The sequence below is a fragment of the Acipenser ruthenus genome, chromosome 18 (genome assembly GCF_902713425.1).
Source record: "Acipenser ruthenus chromosome 18, fAciRut3.2 maternal haplotype, whole genome shotgun sequence".
Classification (NCBI taxonomy): domain Eukaryota; kingdom Metazoa; phylum Chordata; class Actinopteri; order Acipenseriformes; family Acipenseridae; genus Acipenser; species Acipenser ruthenus.
In genome coordinates this window covers 32,012,758-32,034,428 of record NC_081206.1, presented here as the reverse complement: position 1 = coordinate 32,034,428, position 21,671 = coordinate 32,012,758, and the positions used below count along the sequence as shown (strand labels likewise).

Below are 21,671 nucleotides of genomic sequence, written 5' to 3'. Positions count from 1 at the left end.
CTAGTGTGCGCAGGCATCCGCTAAATTAACAGAGACAGAAAATATGAATAAATTGAATAAAATATGTAAACGTCTGCATAATTAAAAGATATAAATCGTGGTCAGTGCACATAAATGTCAGTCAATACAATGCTTTACATGAAATATTAAACAGAAAAAAAGGAATTAGCTCAGTATTCTTTCTTGCTTGGAACTGAAACATTACAAGCTACTCAAACCCACCATATTCCACACTGCAGCCCAGAAATGTCTCTAAGCACTGAGCTACTCAAACTCACCACATTCCACACTGCAGCCCAGAAATGTCTCTAACCACTGAGCTACTCAAACCCACCACATTCCACACTGCAGCCCAGAAATGTCTCTAACCACTGAGCTACTCAAACCCACCACATTCCACACTGCAGCCCAGAAATGTCTCTAACCACTGAGCTACCCAAACCCACCACATTCCACACTGCAGCCCAGAAATGTCTCTAACCACTGAGCTACTCAAACCCACCACATTCCACACTGACGTGATGACACAGCAGCCCCTGAGCAATGAGCAGATGGAGGCAGAGGGCAGAGTGCCCAGAGTCCTGACGAGCCTCTCAATTCAACCCGGCACTGCAGGCTGCTTTGTGTGCATTGTCAGGGGAAATATACGCACTGCATGCCGTTTATAAAGATGTATGAAGCAAAGCTATCCCATTTTGAAACAGTGGCACTGGGGTCCGAATAGAAAGCCTTTCTTTATGTGTAAATAATGGTTTGGGTCGTGAGGTCAAAGCATCACTCTATATGAATACAACAAATAAAAATATCAAACCATAAAAAAGTTTCTAATGTTAAAGTTGAACTCCCCTCTTTTACAAAAGATCATTTATCCAGCGCCATGTTTCACCACAAACACATCCCTGTGAAGGGTATGCTGGTGATCACCTATTAGTGCCACCACACATGTTGAAAATCTCTATTCCTGTGTATTAAGGCTGCATTGAACCCAATTATAAAGGCAAGACAGGTAGGCTGATTCGGGTAGCTTTGATCAGGTAAAGCAGCGCGCTTGCTGTTATAAAGGTGAGTTAACCCTTTCATGCAAGAAATAGTTAACATATCTGAAAAAATAAGTTATGGTCACATAATAATGTTACTTTTTTATAATTATTTTATATTGAAAAAAATCCCTCTCTCCATTCACTGTGACCCCACAGCGCGGCACACTGCCTGACTGCCCGCCGCGTTCCTCACTTCAGCACCACGTTTTCAGCGGACAGCTCCCCATACACAAGACAGCCTCTGTATGGATCTCCTCGCCCAGCCAGCCAGAGCTGCGGCACTACAGGCTCCTCTGCGTCCCCAAACCACACTGCTGATCTCCGCGTCTCCAGACCACACTGCTGATCTCCGCGTCTCCAGACCACAGTGATACACACCGATATACACTGATCTCTGCGTCTCCAGACCACAGTGATACACACCGATATACACTGATCTCTGCGTCTCCAGACCACAGTGATACACACCGATATACACTAATCTCTGCGTCTCCAGACCACAGTGATACACACCGATATACACTGATCTCCGCGTCTCCAGACCACAGTGATACACACTGATCTCCGCGTCTCCAGACCACAGTGATACACACTGATCTCCGTGTCAAAGAAGCATGGAGTTTATTATTATTGTTATTATTGTATTGTGTTGGTGTGCTGTGTAGTGAACACACGTGACTCTATATAACCAGGATTAAGAATTTAACATGTAATGTAAAGTTTGATAATAAACATGTTATGCGAGCATGAGATTTTATGTAAGAGCACTGGTGACTTACTCATAATGAACAGAACTGGCATAGTTTAAACACTGCGCCACACTGCACTGCACAGGGAGATAACAGCAGCAGGCAACGGTAAACCCCATGCGTCTGGATAAGAGATGAAGCGAGGAGGAGGGGCGCCCTCTGGCGGTGACATAGACACATTACCTCCCCACCATCCCCTCTCCGGTCACTCGCTGTCCTGGCATTGCAGAGCGCGAGTCTGCAGGAATGTTCTCTTCCACCGCTCTTCTCCCGCGTTGATATCATTGACCGTGTCCGGATGGTGAGCGCGGAGCCCCCGCGACCTGCCCTGTGCCTGGCCGGACCTGCGATGGTCAGCACGGCTTCTACCGGCGCTAGTGGCAGGGATGCAGAGGTGGAGAGTTTCGGACTGCAGCCGCTGAAAACAGCTACGCATCTCCCGGGCAAGGGGTCCCCTTCACGAACGGAGAAGGAGCCGGGCGGCCGCCCTTGTTTTGGAGAAGTCGACAAACCCCCGACCAATGGAGTGCTCACCATTGAAGACCGGATCCTGAGGATCACGGGGTACTACGGCTACTACCCTGGATACTCTAGCCACAAGAGTAAGTCCCCTGCTGGGGTTTATTAAAGAGTGGAGGTTAAAGCAGCAGGAGATGTCTCTATTTATATAGATATCTACATATAAGGAACAGGGCAGGCGAGTGGGAGGAGCCGCTCACTCAGATGCAAGCTCGAGGACAGTCATTCATCATTCATCAGCACGTTTCAGTGCCAGCTTCAAATACTTTAGAGACTGTTCTGTGGACGTGCGGAAACTCAACGCACAACAGCGTGTTTAAAACGCGTTGATTAATAATAATAATAATAATAATAATAATAATAATAATAATAATAATAATAACAGCAATATATAAGCAAAAAAATACAAAAACACACACACTATATATATATATATAATAAAAACAGATGAAGTAATACAATATAGGGAACAAAACAATAATTATAAAATCTGTACAAATTGCCATTTTATATGAGAACACGTCAAACTGTTCTTTGTATTTAGTATAGCCTTCTGCAATACGAAATTCATAAGAATTCATCTCAGTTGTGCGAGTGATTTTAGCGTGAATGTGCTTCTCAGTGTAAAGACACCGCCACGTACAGATCTGAAGTTCTGTATCGTGTCCAATAATGAAACTGGACACTGCCGCCAGTGCGACGTGTTTAAACCCCGCTGTGTTTGAACTGGCCTCAGGTCCGCTTTGCCGTGTATTCTTTAGGTGTATATACAGGTATGTTCTGTATCTAAAGAATAAGTAAACAGGTCAGCTAATCTTACTGGGATGATTCCAAGCATGTGTGGATGTGTGTGTGTGTGTGTGTGTGTGTGAGAGTGTGTGTGTGTGTGTGTGTGTGTGTGTGTGTGTGTGAGTGTGTATAAATAAAAACATTCAAATACTACACATACACCCCCACACAATATAACATATTAAACAGGTAAGAAATGTAAATATTGTCAAAGCGCGGACGGTATAAAGTTTGTGTTTCAGCTCCGTGTGTAAATGACTCCTGTGAATAGTGAATGGTTGTGACAGATTCCCGACGCTGCTTAACTGCTCCAGGGCTTCGCATTACAAGCTCTCTGTGGCTCACCCTCGCACACAAACACATCCATATCTGTCGCGCAGCGCCCCGCGGGTCTTTAACACGACGCACGCTCTCAATCCAGCGCATCTACAGCTCAGACCGCCGTTTAGCAAAACCAATTCGCACTCATCAGCTCAATTTCAACAGGAAGAATGAGAAACGGCTGAAGAACAAACGAGCAGGTCTAACTGAAGAGCTGTAAATAAAGCCCAGCTATCTGAAGCCTCGGCCTCGTTCTGAACAGCACTGGTGTGTTTTCTGTGCCTTTCACAGTGTGGTCTAGTGGTTAGAGCTGAGGGACTGGGAGGGAGGCAGTGTGGTCTAGTGGTTAGAGCTGAGGGACTGGGAGGGAGGCAGTGTGGTCTAGTGGTTAGAGCTGAGGGACTGGGAGGGAGGGAGGCAGTGTGGTCTAGTGGTTAGAGCTGAGGGACTGGGAGGGAGGGAGGCAGTGTGGTCTAGTGGTTAGAGCTGAGGGACTGGGAGGGAGGCAGTGTGGTCTAGTGGTTAGAGCTGAGGGACTGGGAGGGAGGGAGGCAGTGTGGTCTAGTGGTTAGAGCTGAGGGACTGTGGTTAGAGCTGAGGGATTGTACTGGAGACAGTATCTGGCAGTACGGTAGTAATCCTGAAGACTGGGGGAGGTCTCTGCTGATATTTGCTTCATGTATTGTTGGCTCTTTCTAGCAAGATGAAAAAATCCTCTCCCTGATGTCAGAGGGGAGCGGAGTGGGTCAGAGGTCTGTCACTGTGTCCACGTGCACGCAGCTGATCTAAAACCCATTTAACACAATCTGTCCCTTTGTTCCCCAGCCTGTGTGTATCAATCTGCTCATTGATCGCTCCATCACTGCCAATACATTCCAGATTTCCAGAGGGAATATTTTCTGGTTTTACACTGTCAGGAAAGTGTGTTTCCCTGGTGAAGGCACTACCTCGTGGGGTGCAGGGGGAGTCCTAGTCAGGAAAGTGTGTTTCCCTGGTGAAGACACTACCTCGTGGGGTGCAGGGGGAGTCCTAGTCAGGAAAGTGTGTTTCCCTGGTGAAGGCACTACCTCGTGGGGTGCAGGGGGAGTCCTAGTCAGGAAAGTGTGTTTCCCTGGTGAAGACACTACCTCGTGGGGTGAAGGGGGAGTCCTAGTCAGGAAAGTGTGTTTCCCTGGTGAAGGCACTACCTCGTGGGGTGCAGGGGGAGTCCTAGTCAGGAAAGTGTGTTTCCCTGGTGAAGACACTACCTCGTGGGTTGCAGGGGGAGTCCGAGTCAGGAAAGTGTGCTTCCCTGGTGAAGACACTACCTCGTGGGGTGCAGGGGGAGTCCTAGTCAGGAAAGTGTGTTTCCCTGGTGAAGGCACTACCTCGTGGGGTGCAGGGGGAGTCCTAGTCAGGAAAGTGTGTTTCCCTGGTGAAGACACTACCTCGTGGGTTGCAGGGGGAGTCCGAGTCAGGAAAGTGTGCTTCCCTGGTGAAGACACTACCTCGTGGGGTGCAGGGGGAGTCCTAGTCAGGAAAGTGTGTTTCCCTGGTGAAGGCACTACCTCGTGGGGTGCAGGGGGAGTCCTAGTCAGGAAAGTGTGTTTCCCTGGTGAAGACACTACCTCGTGGGGTGCAGGGGGAGTCCTAGTCAGGAAAGTGTGTTTCCCTGGTGAAGACACTACCTCGTGGGGTGCAGGGGGAGTCCTAGTCAGGAAAGTGTGTTTCCCTGGTGAAGACACTACCTCGTGGGGTGCAGGGGGAGTCCTGTCTTGTGTGTTTGTTTTTCTCTCTCTCTCTCAGCAAAGGAAAGCAGGGCTTTTGTAACCAGACATTTCAAAAGTGAGCAGACATGACTTTCATGTCACGGTCAAGCTCCAGTCACTACTGACCCCACGAAATAAACCCAGCTAGAGACCACAGACACCCAGCAGAGCTGAGCGGGTCGCGTCACTCAGGATTTCTACACAAATCTATTATTCCACACATTCACATTAACATGCTCTATTCCTGACCAATACAGTTACCCTTGAATTAAAACAAATGTTATTTTAATCCATGTGCAAGCTAATAAACCATTTTAATACGAGGCTCCTCAGTTGGATGAATATCCGAGAGTGAGGCAATCCAGTGGTTTATAAGAATAGAAAACGGTTTTGTAATTTGTCTAGGATGCATTCCAGTAAATGAGGGTTCATTCCAAACACTGACTGGTACAACCAATTAGGAAACTCATCAGACTTGAGGTTTCTGGGGGTATGTTCCTTCTTACAGAGGGTCCCTGTTGCGTAAACAGAATAAATACATTTCTGCTTGCAAATGAGCAGTTTTATAGTGCCCTCGTGTGGGGGAATCATAGAACTGCACTGTGAGGACATGCCTGCAGCACAGTGCCTTGGGCAACATTCAATGCAGCCAGAACCTTCTGCATGTGGTTTTGCGGTCATGTAGTTAACTGAGCAGAGTGAGAAAGACAACTTCAGTAAAAGCGATGATGTTTTTCAAACTGGGGGTGCTTGAATTCCTCACAGGGGTGATGGGTGTTTTCAAACTGGGGGTGCTTGAATTCCTCACAGGGGTGATGGGTGTTTTCAAACTGGGGGTGCTTGAATTCCTCACAGGGGTGATGGGTGTTTTCAAACTGGGGGGGCTTGAATTCCTCACAGGGGTGACGGGTGTTCTGCCCTGTGTAACGAACCCCACTGTGAATTGCGGCCCCTCCTTTAAGTGTTAATTATTTATTTCTTAGCAGACACCCTTATCCAGGGTGACTTACAATTGTTACAAGATATCACATTATACATTATTTCACATTATACAGATATCACAATTTTTTTTTTTTTTTTTACATACAATTACCCATTTATACAGTTGGGTTTTTACTGGAGCAATCTAGGTAAAGTACCTTGCTCAAGGATACAACAGCAGTGTCCCCCACTGGGGATTGAACCCACAACCCTCCGGTCAAGAGTCCAGAGCCATAACCACTACTCCACACTGCTGCCCCAGTTAATGTATGCCTATTGTTTGCTGCTGCCCCTTTAAGTGACCCCGAAGGTAAAGGGGAGCTCCATAGCGGTCAGATAATGAGTCCAAGCCAGGAGAGTCCTGTACCTTTGTGTGTTGCAATAAACCGTTCAACTGAAGAACGCTGGGGTTAAGACAGTGACGGGACAAGCACGGGTTCACCCCGCTACACCCTTACAACAGATTCCACGCTCGAGTTTGAAAACACTCTTAGTATTACTATTACTACTATTATTATTATTATTATTATTATTATTACTTATTTATTAGCAGACGCCCTTATCCAGGGCAACTTACAGTTATTACAAAGCATCACAATACAAAGTATCACATTGCAAAGCATCAAAAATACAAAGTATCACATTGCAAAATATCAAAATACAAAGTATCACATTGCAAAGCATCACAATACAAAGTATCACATTGCAAAATATCAAAATACAAAGTATCACATTGCAAAATATCACAATACAAAGTATCACATTGCAAAATATCAAAATACAAAGTATCACATTGCAAAATATCACAATACAAAGTATCACATTGCAAAATATCACAATACAAAGTATCACATTGCAAAATATCAAAATACAAAGTATCACATTGCAAAGCATCACAATACAAAGTATCACATTGCAAAGCATCACAATACAAAGCATCACAGTACAGATAAGAGCAGTTATAAAGTACAGTAAAGTCAGTAGAAAGTGAGATCAGATTCAAATAAGAGCAAAATAAAGAATACAGTGAATAATTACATTTAAAGTGAATTCGACCAAGAGCAGTTAAACTGATAGTAACGATATTTGCTTATAAGAGTAGATTCCATAAAGTATGATAACTGGATAAGAACGATTTCAAATAAGAGCAATTACAAAAAGCATATTGTTGCTGGTTTTACTGACTTTAGAAAAAAGTATCCTTTAGTAGACACATGTGCCACTCGTATATAATTATTTATTTCTTAGCAGACGCCCTTATCCAGGGCGACTTACAATTCTTACAAGATATCACATTATACATTATTTCACATTATACAGATATCACATTATTTTTACATACAATTACCCATTTATACAGTTGGGTTTTTACTGGAGCAATCTAGGTAAAGTACCTTGCTCAAGGGTACAGTGTCAGTTCCTGTTGTAGCCACTGGGGGGCAGACTATGCATACTGCAGGACTAATGGTTTTGTGAAAGGTTCTTGTTGATTCAGAGTGGATCCTGTTTCACTGCTTACTGAGAAGCAGGACTACGCTTACCACAATGCTTTGGGTTGGGAGTTGAAAAGCCTGAAGTGTCCCACTGAACACGGCGCCATATGGTCACCTTACTTATAAAACCACAGCAAAAGTGGAATCAAGGCTGCCACGTTTACTTTGTATTCATTTTTTGTAAACGTGTAAACTACTTGCAGTAAACTAAACTTTAAGAAAACGATATATTGCTATATTACATGAATATACAAGAGTACCTTTCCACAGCACTCAACAGCACATAATACACTTTTCTATGAAGATTTTTTTTACACACTTGTGCTTCTGTGTTGGAGTACGGGGCAATTAAAAACCTCACGGCTAAGGATGAGCACGAACACAGACACATGCTGACCGCTAAGGATGAGCACGGACACAGACACACGCTGACCGCTAAGGATGAGCACGGACACAGGCACACGCTGACCGCTAAGGATGAGCACGGACACAGACACACGCTGACCGCTAAGGATGAGCACGGACACAGACACACGCTGACCGCTAAGGATGAGCACGGACACAGACACACGCTGACCGCTAAGGATGAGCACGGACACAGACACACGCTGACCGCTAAGTTTCACTTTGAGCAAACATTCTTACAGGTAACTTACACAAGCAAACAAAAAAATTATAAATACAACTGAAATTTGATTTATAAAAATATGGTCGTTTAAATGCTATAACCGCAAATGTGCTTACTTGATATTAGCGACCATATCAGAGGCTGGTTACATATCCTAATTTGAAACAATAAAATAGTAACTTCGCCTACCTTTTTCATATAGGGTCTCCTTTTCCAAATATAAATTAAAAAAGAATAATTTTAAATGTTGACACTGGCTGAATCTTGATATCGTGCCACGAAATTCACACTCCACGTGTCAGCCTCTTGAGTATTGATTTGGCAGGAAGCTCAGCCAGGTGCATTGTGGACTTTGTAGTTTCGTAACTCTCCTATTATTTTTCGGGTCTATTTGACCCGACACTAGTTTCCAGTGACCTTAAACGTCTCGTTGTTTTCCCCTCCTAATAGTTTTCCTAGGTTGGGGTCACGACCTTATAAACAGAAAATAAGAGCTTTGAGACGTTTTTTATTTGAATTTTTTAGAAGTGATCTTGTGTACAAACATACTGTCTCGGGTCAGGATGATCTGAGGTCTTTATCGATGTATCTGTGTGCATGAAGAAAATGGGTCTTTTATTATTATTATTATTATTATTATTATTATTATTATTATTATTATTATTATATTGTTATTATTATGTCTGGAAATGGCTGCACCTGTCTGGAGAGATGTTTATAAACAAGTTTTCTACAAATCTCGGAGGCAGAGGTTAGCAGAGGCTCATTTTCTCTGCAAGTAGGTATGGTAGAGCGCATTAAAAAAACAACAACATGGCAAACTATTATCTTTTTATTTAGTGATCGATTTTTTGTAAAATTGTCATTCTGTCTAATACCTAATAGAAATACAATTGTTTCATGAGCACCATGTCGATAAACATTATCATTCTAACTGAACCCAGAAAGAATGGCTCTGCTGCTGAAGGCACTGTTGTGAACATTTCTCTCCTTGACGCTTCTCCGAAGGGTTACCTTCTATCTCGGCTCTAAATATATTGTTATTTGCAACTGGCTGCTGCAGTGTACTGTACAAGCCTGGAGGCAGCGAGTTTAAAACGAGATACACAGTATATATCAAGTGCGTTAATACACAGGCAGATCGCTTTAAAAGAAACGGGAGGAAAACAAAGACAAGATGCTCCCGGCACTGCCCGCCCCCTCCTCCACCCAGGAGTCTGTACCTGCTAAGAGAGCTCTTAATATTCACAAGAATACAAAGAGTCCACAGAGCCGACGAGGCATTTCTCATCCTGACAGCAATCACAGGGCTGCTCAGACTGAGGAGTAAAGAAGAGAGGGAGAGGGAGGGAGGGAATGGGATGTAGCCTTTTTTCTTAGTTTGATTGATGTCCTTATTGAGTTTGTCAAAGTCAGTTCAGCAAAGATAGAGAAATTACAAATAAGAATAAGAACGAAGTAGATGTAATTCTCTCTCTCTACATCTCCTCTCTCTCTATCACACTCTCTCTCCCCCTCTGTATTCACTCCCTGTATCCCCCTCTCTATCTCCCCCTCTGTATTCACTCCCTGTATCCCCCTCTCTATCACACTCTCTCTCCCCCTCTGTATTCACTCCCTGTATCCCCCTCTCTATCACACTCTCTCCCCCCCTCTGTATTCACTCCCTGTATCCCCCTCTCTATCACACTCTCTCTCTCCCCCTCTATCTCTCTCTCTCTCTCTCTCTCTGTCTCTCCTCTGGTTCCTGGAGGGGTCGGAGGTGATCCTCAGCTCCATTTCCCTTCATTTGTGCAGCGAGAGGAAGTGTGCGAGTCGTGATGGAGTCCTAATGGAGACAGGCATGTGTCATTACTGAGCAGCGAGACTGGCATGCCAACACAGGGGGAGAGGGAGAGGACAGAGAGAGGGGAGAGGAGAGGAGAGGGGAGAGAGGAAGAGGGGGAGAGGAGAGGAGAGGGGAGGAGAGGGGAGGGGAGAGGAGAGGAGAGGAGAGGGGAGAGGAGAGGAAGTATGCGAGTCGTGATGGAGTCCTAATGGAGACAGGCATGTGTCATTACTGAGGAGCGAGACTGGCATGCCAACACAGGGGGAGAGGGAGAGGAGAGAGAGAGGAGAGGAGAGGGGAGGGGAGAGGAGAGGAGAGGAGAGGGGAGAGGAGAGGAAGTATGTGAGTCGTGATGGAGTCCTAATGGAGACAGGCATGTGTCATTACTGAGCAGCGAGACTGGCATGCCAACACAGGGGAAGAGGGAGAGGAGAGAGAGAGGAGAGGAGAGGAGAGGGGAGGGGAGAGGAGAGGGAGAGAGGGAGAGAGGGAGAGGAGAGGAGAGGGGAGGGGAGAGGAGAGGGGAGGAGAGGAGAGGAAGTATGTGAGTCGTGATGATGTCCTAATGGAGACAGGCATGTGTCATTACTGAGGAGCGAGACTGGCATGCCAACACAGGGGGAGAGGGAGAGGAGAGGGAGAGGAGAGGAGAGAGGAGAGAGAGGGGAGAGAGAGGGGAGAGGAGAGGGGAGAGAGGGAGAGGGAGAGGGGAGAGGAGAGGGGAGGGAGAGAGGGAGAGGAGAGGGGAGGGAGAGAGGGAGAGGGGAGAGGGGAGAGGAGGGATAGGGAGAGGGAAGAGGCAGAGGGGGGAGTGAGAGAGGGGAGAGGGAGAAGGAAAGGGGAGAGGGAGGAGGGGGTGCTCATGTTGTTGAATTGTTTCTGTTCCCTCTCTCTCCCCTGCGTCTGTGCAAACACATTCTCAGTGATAAGCAGCAGAGGCAGAAGTATACCAGAGTGCTTCCTCTCCTTCCCTCCTCCCTCCTCTCTCCCTCCCTCTCTCCCCCCATCTGTGCAAACACTGCCAGTGATAAGCAGTCACGTCTGCATCCTGGCATAGGCACGACCACACAGCCCCCCCCTCCCGATATGAACAGTGATTCGGACCACTGCCTTATGAATATTAATATCAATTCAATCTGCACACCAGAACTTCAAAAGCCACTGATTAAGGGCAGTTTTGAATAAATGTGCTGCAGAGCTGAGAGTGGAGTGTGTAGACTAGTGCTCATTATTATTAATGTGCTGGTAATGACAGCGCTGCAGAGCTGAGAGTGGAGTGTGTAGACTAGTGCTCATTATTATTAATGTGCTGGTAATGACAGCGCTGCAGAGCTGAGAGTGGAGTGTGTAGACTAGTGCTCATTATTATTAATGTGCTGGTAATGACAGCGCTGCAGAGCTGAGAGTGGAGTGTGTAGACTAGTGCTCATTATTATTAATGTGCTGGTAATGACAGCGCTGCAGAGCTGAGAGTGGAGTGTGTAGACTAGTGCTCATTATTATTAATGTGCTGGTAATGACAGCGCTGCAGAGCTGAGAGTGGAGTGTGTAGACTAGTGCTCATTATTATTAATGTGCTGGTAATGACAGCGCTGCAGAGCTGAGAGTGGAGTGTGTAGACTAGTGCTCATTATTATTAATGTGCTGGTAATGACAGCGCTGCAGAGCTGAGAGTGGAGTGTGTAGACTAGTGCTCATTATTATTAATGTGCTGGTAATGACAGCGCTGCAGAGCTGAGAGTGGAGTGTGTAGACTAGTGCTCATTATTATTAATGTGCTGGTAATGACAGCGCTGCAGAGCTGAGAGTGGAGTGTGTAGACTAGTGCTCATTATTATTAATGTGCTGGTAATGACAGCGCTGCAGAGCTGAGAGTGGAGTGTGTAGACTAGTGCTCATTATTATTAATGTGCTGGTAATGACAGCGCTGCAGAGCTGAGAGTGGAGTGTGTAGACTAGTGCTCATTATTATTAATGTGCTGGTAATGACAGCGCTGCAGAGCTGAGAGTGGAGTGTGTAGACTAGTGCTCATTATTATTAATGTGCTGGTAATGACAGCGCTGCAGAGCTGAGAGTGGAGTGTGTAGACTAGTGCTCATTATTAAGATGCAGGGTAGACCAGTGCAATTTATTGTGGATGCTAAAGGGACTTGAAATAAAAGCAATACAAGTTTGAAAACCGGTCTCAAGGAAGGCGTTCACTTTCCCTGTGATGACACGTTTGTCCTGAAATAAGCAGCTGCACTGACTGCACTGTACTGAAACGAGTCGCTCCTGCTGGCAGAGACGAGGGAGGGAGACACAGGGAATGAGTGTGGAGCTGATAGCAACCGGGGACAGACACACAGCACGCTGGAGAACACACAGTCACATCAAACAACAGGACAGACACACAGCATGCTGGAGAACACACAGTCACATCAAACAACAGGACAGACACACAGTCACATCAAACAACAGGACAGACACACAGCACGCTGGAGAACACACAGTCACATCAAACAACAGGACAGACACACAGCACGCTGGAGAACACACAGTCACATCAAACAACAGGACAGACACACAGTCACATCAAACAACAGGACAGACACACAGCACGCTGGAGAACACACAGTCACATCAAACAACAGGACAGACACACAGCACGCTGGAGAACACAGAGTCACATCAAACAACAGGACAGACTCACAGCACGCTGGAGAACACACAGTCACATCAAACAACAGGACAGACACACAGTCACATCAAACAACAGGACAGACACACAGCACGCTGGAGAACACACAGTCACATCAAACAACAGGACAGACACACAGCACGCTGGAGAACACACAGTCACATCAAACAACAGGACAGACACACAGTCACATCAAACAACAGGACAGACACACAGCACGCTGGAGAACACACAGTCACATCAAACAACAGGACAGACTCACAGCACGCTGGAGAACACACAGTCACATCAAACAACAGGACAGACACACAGTCACATCAAACAACAGGACAGACACACAGCACGCTGGAGAACACACAGTCACATCAAACAACAGGACAGACACACAGCACGCTGGAGAACACACAGTCACATCAAACAACAGGACAGACACACAGCACGCTGGAGAACACACAGTCACATCAAACAACAGGACAGACACACAGTCACATCAAACAACAGGACAGACACACAGCACGCTGGAGAACACACAGTCACATCAAACAACAGGACAGACACACAGTCACATCAAACAACAGGACAGACACACAGCACGCTGGAGAACACACAGTCACATCAAACAACAGGACAGACACACAGTCACATCAAACAACAGGACAGACACACAGCACGCTGGAGAACACACAGTCACATCAAACAACAGGACAGACACACAGTCACATCAAACAACAGGACAGACACACAGCACGCTGGAGAACACACAGTCACATCAAACAACAGGACAGACACACAGCACGCTGGAGAACACACAGTCACATCAAACAACAGGACAGACACACAGCACGCTGGAGAACACACAGTCACATCAAACAACAGGACAGACACACAGCACGCTGGAGAACACACAGTCACATCAAACAACAGGACAGACACACAGCACGCTGGAGAACACACAGTCACATCAAACAACAGGACAGACACACAGCACGCTGGAGAACACACAGTCACATCAAACAACAGGACAGACACACAGCACGCTGGAGAACACACAGTCACATCAAACAACAGGACAGACACACAGCATGCTGGAGAACACAGAGTCACATCAAACAACAGGACAGACTCACAGCACGCTGGAGAACACACAGTCACATCAAACAACAGGACAGACACACAGCACGCTGGAGAACACACAGTCACATCAAACAACAGGACAGACACACAGCACGCTGGAGAACACACAGTCACATCAAACAACAGGACAGACACACAGCATGCTGGAGAACACAGAGTCACATCAAACAACAGGACAGACTCACAGCACGCTGGAGAACACACAGTCACATCAAACAACAGGACAGACACACAGCACGCTGGAGAACACACAGTCACATCAAACAACAGGACAGACACACAGCACGCTGGAGAACACACAGTCACATCAAACAACAGGACAGACACACAGCATGCTGGAGAACACAGAGTCACATCAAACAACAGGACAGACTCACAGCACGCTGGAGAACACACAGTCACATCAAACAACAGGACAGACACACAGCACGCTGGAGAACACACAGTCACATCAAACAACAGGACAGACACACAGCACGCTGGAGAACACACAGTCACATCAAACAACAGGACAGACACACAGCATGCTGGAGAACACAGAGTCACATCAAACAACAGGACAGACTCACAGCACGCTGGAGAACACACAGTCACATCAAACAACAGGACAGACACACAGCACGCTGGAGAACACACAGTCACATCAAACAACAGGACAGACACACAGCACGCTGGAGAACACACAGTCACATCAAACAACAGGACAGACACACAGCATGCTGGAGAACACAGAGTCACATCAAACAACAGGACAGACTCACAGCACGCTGGAGAACACACAGTCACATCAAACAACAGGACAGACACACAGCACGCTGGAGAACACACAGTCACATCAAACAACAGGACAGACACACAGCACGCTGGAGAACACACAGACTCACAGTCACATCAAACAACAGGACAGACTCACAGTCACATCAAACAACAGGACAGACTCACAGTCACATCAAACAACAGGACAGACTCACAGTCACATCAAACAACCGGACAGACAGACAGTCACATCAAACAACAGGACAGACTCACAGTCACATCAAACAACAGGACAGACTCACAGTCACATCAAACAACAGGACAGACAGACAGTCACATCAAACAACAGGACAGACTCACAGTCACATCAAACAACAGGACAGACTCACAGTCACATCAAACAACTCTCAATCCCTGGTTAGCCCTCATGTCCCCATGCTTTCCTGTATCTCCCTATGATTCCTGCGCCTCACTGTACTGCAGTCTCCACTCTTTCACAGTGAACTCTTTTTGGGCTGAAGTCAGCGAGGTTTCCCTGAACAGCTCTTTACTCGAGAAATGCTGCCGACTGCAGAATCGAGCATGGACCCCAGCCAGGGGCCTTGTTTACAGAGGCGTCTACGGTAAGGCCCGTATAATATTACACAGGAGACCACCGCTAATTGCTTGCTGGTACAGTTTTGTCTTGCTTTTTTTGCATTCTTTGAAGCCTGGTAGTTCTGATGTGACATTTTACATGCGGCAGCCTTGGTGCTAATGTTCCCTGGCAGCTCTTTGCTGCTTCAGAGCCAGCTTTGGTATTGTTCCCCTCACTGTAGGGTTACACCAGGACTGACAGGTGAATTCAGGGTTTGCGTCAGCAGTGCTGCCCTGCACCCCTCCTCGCTCGCTGGGACACGCTCCCGGAATCAGAAGAGAGGTTTAGGTTCGATTGTTAAACTTTGTCACTGGAATGTGTGTTCAGGTTTGTACGGGGGAGCGGTCCCGGTCCCGGTCCGACAGGCAGCATTCAGACTAGCAGCTGATATTGCAGAGCTCTGACCTGCAGCTCCGCAGCCTCGCTGCTCCACACTCAGGGGCTGGATGTAGAGGCTGCTGATTGTCAGGTTACTCGCTCCTGCTGAACTGTGTTGAAGCTGCTGACCCTCAGATCCTCTTAGCAAGACGATGTGTATTACTAGCCGTGGCTGCTGGACCTGTTCTGTCCATTACTGACTTCAGCAGGTATAATAACAATCACTGGCCCAGCGCATTGCGACTCCACTGCAGTGTTTGCACCATTTCTAAAGAGAGAACTTTGCAAATCTAGCAAGGTGCCCATCCTGTACATACTGTAGACTCTCTCGAATGACCGCGCTTCGTTGTTTTTACAATGTGGTACTGGTCTGTTATCCTGTCCAATAAACAAAATGAACGACTGTTTTCTGGCTGTTATATAAAAACACTCCCGCAGCAGTGAAGATTCGTGTGTCTCATGGTACAGGCCTCTGCGTTGTTAGCTTTTGCTTGTTCCAACAACCCTGGATTCTGTAGCCTTGTCTCTAGTTGCAGAAACAATAATACTGCTATAAATATATTGCACTTTGTGTGCCGAAGCATAATTAGCAGGCTAACAGCTCTGAATTTCATTTGAAACAGAATGCTGAGTTGCTGGGAGCAGGAGAAGGAGAGAGAGCCACGGGAGGGGGGGCTAGAGAGAGAGAGAGGGAGTGAGAGAGAGAGAAAGAGACAGAGGAAGGGAGACTAGAGGGAGAGAGAGGGGGCAGGGCTGGATGTGTGACTATAGCAGCTAGCAGATACATCGGTAGCAGCAGAACTCCAATGCAGACTCAGCCCGCAACATCAATCTCTGTGGGAGAGAGAAGAGAGCTGGCCGGAGCGTGTGAGACTGAGCACTGAGCACTGAGCCTGGACTGCAGGGCACAACACAAGAGGGACCATCAAACAGCACAGCCCTCAGAAACAGAGAGGGAGTGAGGGCAAGGTGGAGATAAAAAAAACAGAGGAGAGGAGAGAGATTAAAAACTTGAGCGAGGGGAACGGAGATTGAAATATACAGCAAGAAGGAACGAGAGAGAAAGAGAAAAAGGAGAGAAGGAAACAGAGAAAGAGAGAGATACTGAGCAGGAGAGATAAAAAAACGAGTGTGTGAGAGAAAGAAAGAGTGGAACAGAAAGAGAAGGGGAGAGAGAGAGCGTGGGTGCCAGGGATGTGTGAGGAGAGAGCTCAGGGCCACAGTGTGGTGGGTGTGTGAGGAGAGAGCTCAGGTCCACAGTGTGGTGGGTGTGTGAGGAGAGAGCTCAGGGCCACAGTGTGGTGGGTGTGTGAGGAGAGAGCTCAGGGCCACAGTGTGGTGGGTGTGTGAGGAGAGCGCTCAGGGCCACAGTGTGGTGGGTGTGTGAGGAGAAAGCTCAGGACCACAGTGTGGTGGGTGGGTGAATAGTCTCGATAGCCTGTTCATATCGGAGACATCGAGTCTGTGGAGAGCACGGAGTCCCAGGGGAGGATGAAGAAGCACTCTGCCCGCGTGGCACCCCTCAGCTCCTACAGCACCTCTGTGCTCACCTGCACCGTCTCTGAAGGTAAACACCCAGGGGGCGCTATCCAGTTATTATTATTATTATTATTGATTTATTAGCCCTTACACAGGGCGACTTACAGTTGTATGACTTACAGTGAAACGTTCAGTATGCTGGACAATCAGTCTCACAGAAAGTGTTGGTTGTTTCTTAATGTTTTATTTATTTTGTTTTTTAGTTTTTAAGACGTTGATACTAAGATGTGCTCAAATACTTTTCATGTAAAACATCTGATTATTTCTTTTAATTTAAGGAATAAATAAAAAAAGACAGATAAAAAATAAATGACCTGCAGAGGATGTTTTGGGGGATTGGATCAATGTTAATCAGGTTTGCTGTTTCAGGTTTGAAGCAGCAGGCGATGGCACAGGGTTAAATCATTCAACTAGGAGCTTCCCTGAGTCTGATAATAAACAAGAGAGGCTAGGGACAGACGACAATGTATTTGACTTCAAGGTGTTTAACCCAGCTCCACGGCCACGCTGGGGTGACGACGTGTTTAACCCAGCTCCGCGGCCACGCTGGGGTGACGGTGTGTTTAACCCAGCTCCGCGGCCACGCTGGGTGACGGCGTGTTTAACCCAGCTCCGCGGCCACGCCGGGGTGACGGCGTGTTTAACCCAGCTCCGCGGCCACGCCGGGGTGACGGCGTGTTTAACCCAGCTCCGCGGCCACGCCGGGGTGACGGCGTGTTTAACCCAGCTCCGCGGCCACGCTGGGTGACGGCGTGTTTAACCCAGCTCCGCGGCCACGCTGGGTGACGACGTGTTTAACCCAGCTCCGCGGCCACGCGGGGGTGACGGCGTGTTTAACCCAGCTCCGCGGCCACGCTGGGTGACGGCGTGTTTAACCCAACTCCACGGCCACGCCGGGGTGACAGCGTGTTTGATTTTCAAAGTGAACTGTCCCATTGAAGGATGCTGATGGGGTTGAAAAGTCTGCCAGGACTGGCTCATTGTTTCTGGTTCATGCAAAATATTTATTATGTTTTATGAAACTGCCCAGGAAGTGCATCTGCCAGCAAGGGCTGCAAACAGAGATTTCTGTAAAGTGGTGTGATCTGAATCACAGCTGGGAATAGCAGTCATGTTCGACAGCCTGGGGGTTCTCAGACGTTTTCAAACTGGGGACCCCTTCATGAAGTGACCACCCTGAAATACACCCTGATCAATATGGAATAGAAATGCATCTATATGTAGATTTTCAACTTTTCAACAAAAAATGTATTATTCTTAATCGCAACACAACTCTGTACAAAACATCCACTGGAAATGATGACTGAGCCAGCATAAAGAAAGGCTATGCCCTAAGCCCACAGCCACCCTTACATGACAATGTAATCTTTACTTACAAAGGAGTCCCTTTTAACTCTTAACTGTGACAGTTCACTGTTGATTTCCAAATGACCGGCTGTAAGTAGTTGAACCCGGAGCCGCGCTGACGATGCAGTTCGTTGTTGAACCCGCAGCCGCGCTGACGACGCAGTTCGTTGACCCTGGGGAGCCCAAGCAGTGACTGAAGTAGCGGCGAGCTCTGAAACTGCACTATTTCATTTTTGACGTCGTGAATTCGTGTTCATGTCGTTGTAACAGCTCAATGAAAATGAACACCAAGTAAAGTCAAGGACAGCTGCTGCAGCGCATGTAGTAAAGGGATGATTGTATCTCTGCGAGGCAGCGCAGCATGTGCAGGGAGACTCTGAGCACAGATAATCACTAGATCAGTCTGTAGTTTTTAATAAACGGGATGCACAAAGGGATCGTTCTGCTCGTGGCTGATCAGCGCAGCACTAATTACCCGACACGCCTGGTATCGCAGCACGTTTGATTAGGATGCAGACACTAATGCTGCCAAGTCCACCTGGGTCTGTCACCTAATACTCCTCAGGATTTATTCCTAGCAAAGATATTTAATAAACAATTACCTTTCCCCTAGCTACTATACCAATCACACTGCGCCTCTCTCCCTGCCCTTTAACCAATCACACTGTCCTTATCCTTCTCCCCTACCAATCACACTGCCCCTCTCTCCCTGCCCTTTAACCAATCACACTGTCCCTACCCCATCCTCCTGCCCTCTCCCAGTCACACTGCTCCTCTCTCCCATCTCCCTCTCTCCCTTACTGGCACAAAGTGCAGCCGATAGGAAACACAATGCCTGCGGGGAGTGAATGAAAGTGCTGAGGTGGGTAAAAGAACCACACCTGATTCATTCTCCCAGCTCCTGTGTAAATTGATCAGTGCTGGGAGCTCAGTGTAATGAATCGCACTCGCTGAGGGACCCGGGATCGCACTGCACTGGGACCCCAGCCAACCCACTCTGTGCAGAGGGAAGGAGCCTCAGGATGTAGGAACTGTGCTTTATAAGCAAAAACAGAAAAAGAAAATGGATAAAAAAAGTCTTGACCTTTGGGAATAGCTGGCGTGTGCTTGTAGTGGCATTACAATTTCAGAATTGAAGACATATTGGGACATATTTACAATCCATGTTTTCAAAGAGTTGACACAAGTCTTTAAATAACAAAAATAAAAGTGTTCATTTCATCAAACTGGAACCAGACAACTAAGTAACACACAGCACAGTAAATCTCACACCCAACCAACCCCCCCCTCCCGCCCCCCCTTCTCATTTTCACATATCGCTTACTCAGCCTCTGTTTCAGTGCCTTGTAATAGAAAACGTCTGAACATACACAAAATAAAGTGCTTAAACCCCCCTGGACTGCAGCCTTGTGCAGCGTGTGTGTGTTTGTAGCAGGGAGTGGAGTATCCGATTAAAAGAAAGGAAAGACGAGATCTTCAGAGAGGAACAGTCTTCATTGTAAAGCTGCTGACGCCAACAGCAACACCATCACAGCGTCATTTTGTGCAGCCCTTGACATTTCCCTTTGAAAGCGAGCACTTAGAGGAAATGCACAGGGAGTAAATTAACATATCAATGTAGACAGCATCAAGTGTCTTACTAGAGCACTTCACCGAAAAAGCCACGGGAGCAGAGTGTTATATGCACAGGGACTCACATGGGTTCTCGTGTTCTCTGGTTCTCTGGTTCTCGCATTCTCAAGTTCTCGCGTTCCCATGTTCTCACGTTCTCACATTCTCGTGTTCTTGTGTTCTCACGTTCTCACATTCTCGTGTTCTTGTGTTCTCATGTTCTCACATTCTCGTGTTCTTGTGTTCTCATGTTCTCACATTCTCGTGTTCTTGTGTTCTCATGTTCTCACATTCTCGTGTTCTTGTGTTCTCGTGTTGTCACGTTCTCATGTTCTCACGTTCTCACATTCTCGTGTTCTCGTGTTCTCATGTTCTCATGTTCTCATGTTCTCATGTTCTCACATTCTCGCGTTCTCACATTCTCACGTTCTCGTGTTCTCATGTTCTCACATTCTCACGTTCTCACATTCTCGTGTTCTCATGTTGTCACGTTCTCATGTACTTGTGTTCCTGCAGGAGAGGATGGCTCAGACTCCCCTGCAGAGACAGCAGGCAGCCAGGCAGGCAGGGCTCCCTCGCATTGCCAGTCCTGTGCCTGCACGGCCCTCAGGGTCCTGGGCTCACTGCTGGTGGTGCTCTCCATCTCCTCCTCCTGGGTGGGCACGACGCAGGTGATGAAGCTGACCTTCCAGTCCTTCTCCTGCCCCTTCTTCATGACCTGGTTCAGCACCAACTGGAACATCCTTTTCTTCCCCATCTACTACTCCGGGCACCTGGTCACAGGCAGCCCCAAGCAGACCCCCATCCAGAAATTCAGGTGGGTTCCCCTCTCCTGGCGAGTATTTAACCCTGAGCCTAACCCTAACCCTAACCTCTCCTCCCCTCTGTCCCCCAGGGAGTGCAGTCGTATTTTCGGAGAGGACGGGCTGACACTCAAGCTCTTTGTGAAGCGCACAGCCCCCTTCTCCATCCTGTGGACCCTCACCAATTACCTGTACCTGCTGGCTCTGCGCAAGCTGAGCGCCACCGATGTGTCGGCACTCTACTGCTGCCACAAGGCCTTTGTCTTCCTGCTGTCCTGGATCGTGCTGAAGGACCGCTTCATGGGCATCAGGGTGAGGGGTGAGGGGTGAGGGAGGAGGGAGGGGTGAGGGGTGAGGGAGGGTGTGAGGGAGGGTTGATGGGTGATGGGTGGTGGAGGTGGTGAGGGAGGTAAGGGAGGGTGAGGATGGGAGTGCTTAATCAATCCGTTTCAAAGACCTCATGAACCCTAACCCTGACCCTAACCCTAACCCTGACCCTGCTCTCAAACAGCAAGCCTTTCACTCCAGTCCAGAATGATGTCCAAACAGCTCCGGACTTTACTGTCAGCTCCCAGCATAAAGAAATACTTTCTATTTTCTCAATTTTCTAAACATGTCATTTCTTTCCTCCTTAACGCCCTATTAAATGTGTCCCCTGTTGTTCTCTATTGTGGTTTCTGCTTGTGTTA

The 21,671-nt window shown here is 47.4% G+C and overlaps 1 protein-coding gene across 7 annotated transcripts in view; it reads left to right on the top strand.

Annotated features, from left to right (window-relative positions):
• Positions 1 to 1,978: 1,978 nt before the first annotated feature.
• LOC117421976 (solute carrier family 35 member F4-like) overlaps positions 1,979 to 21,671 on the top strand; it is a 22,769-nt gene continuing 3,076 nt past the window's right edge. For 4 of the 7 annotated variants that reach the window (XM_058990579.1, XM_058990580.1, XM_058990578.1 and 1 more), the window contains exons 1-3: positions 1,979 to 2,391; positions 20,696 to 20,996; positions 21,075 to 21,294. In XM_058990579.1, coding sequence (XP_058846562.1) covers positions 2,088 to 2,391; positions 20,696 to 20,996; positions 21,075 to 21,294 — 825 coding nt within the window. In that variant the 5' untranslated portion in view covers positions 1,979 to 2,087. Of the gene's footprint in view, positions 2,392 to 7,709; positions 8,288 to 16,463; positions 17,250 to 20,695; positions 20,997 to 21,074; positions 21,295 to 21,671 lie in introns of those variants that run through there. The other 3 variants (XM_058990581.1, XM_058990577.1, XM_058990582.1) reach the window with 3 other exon arrangements.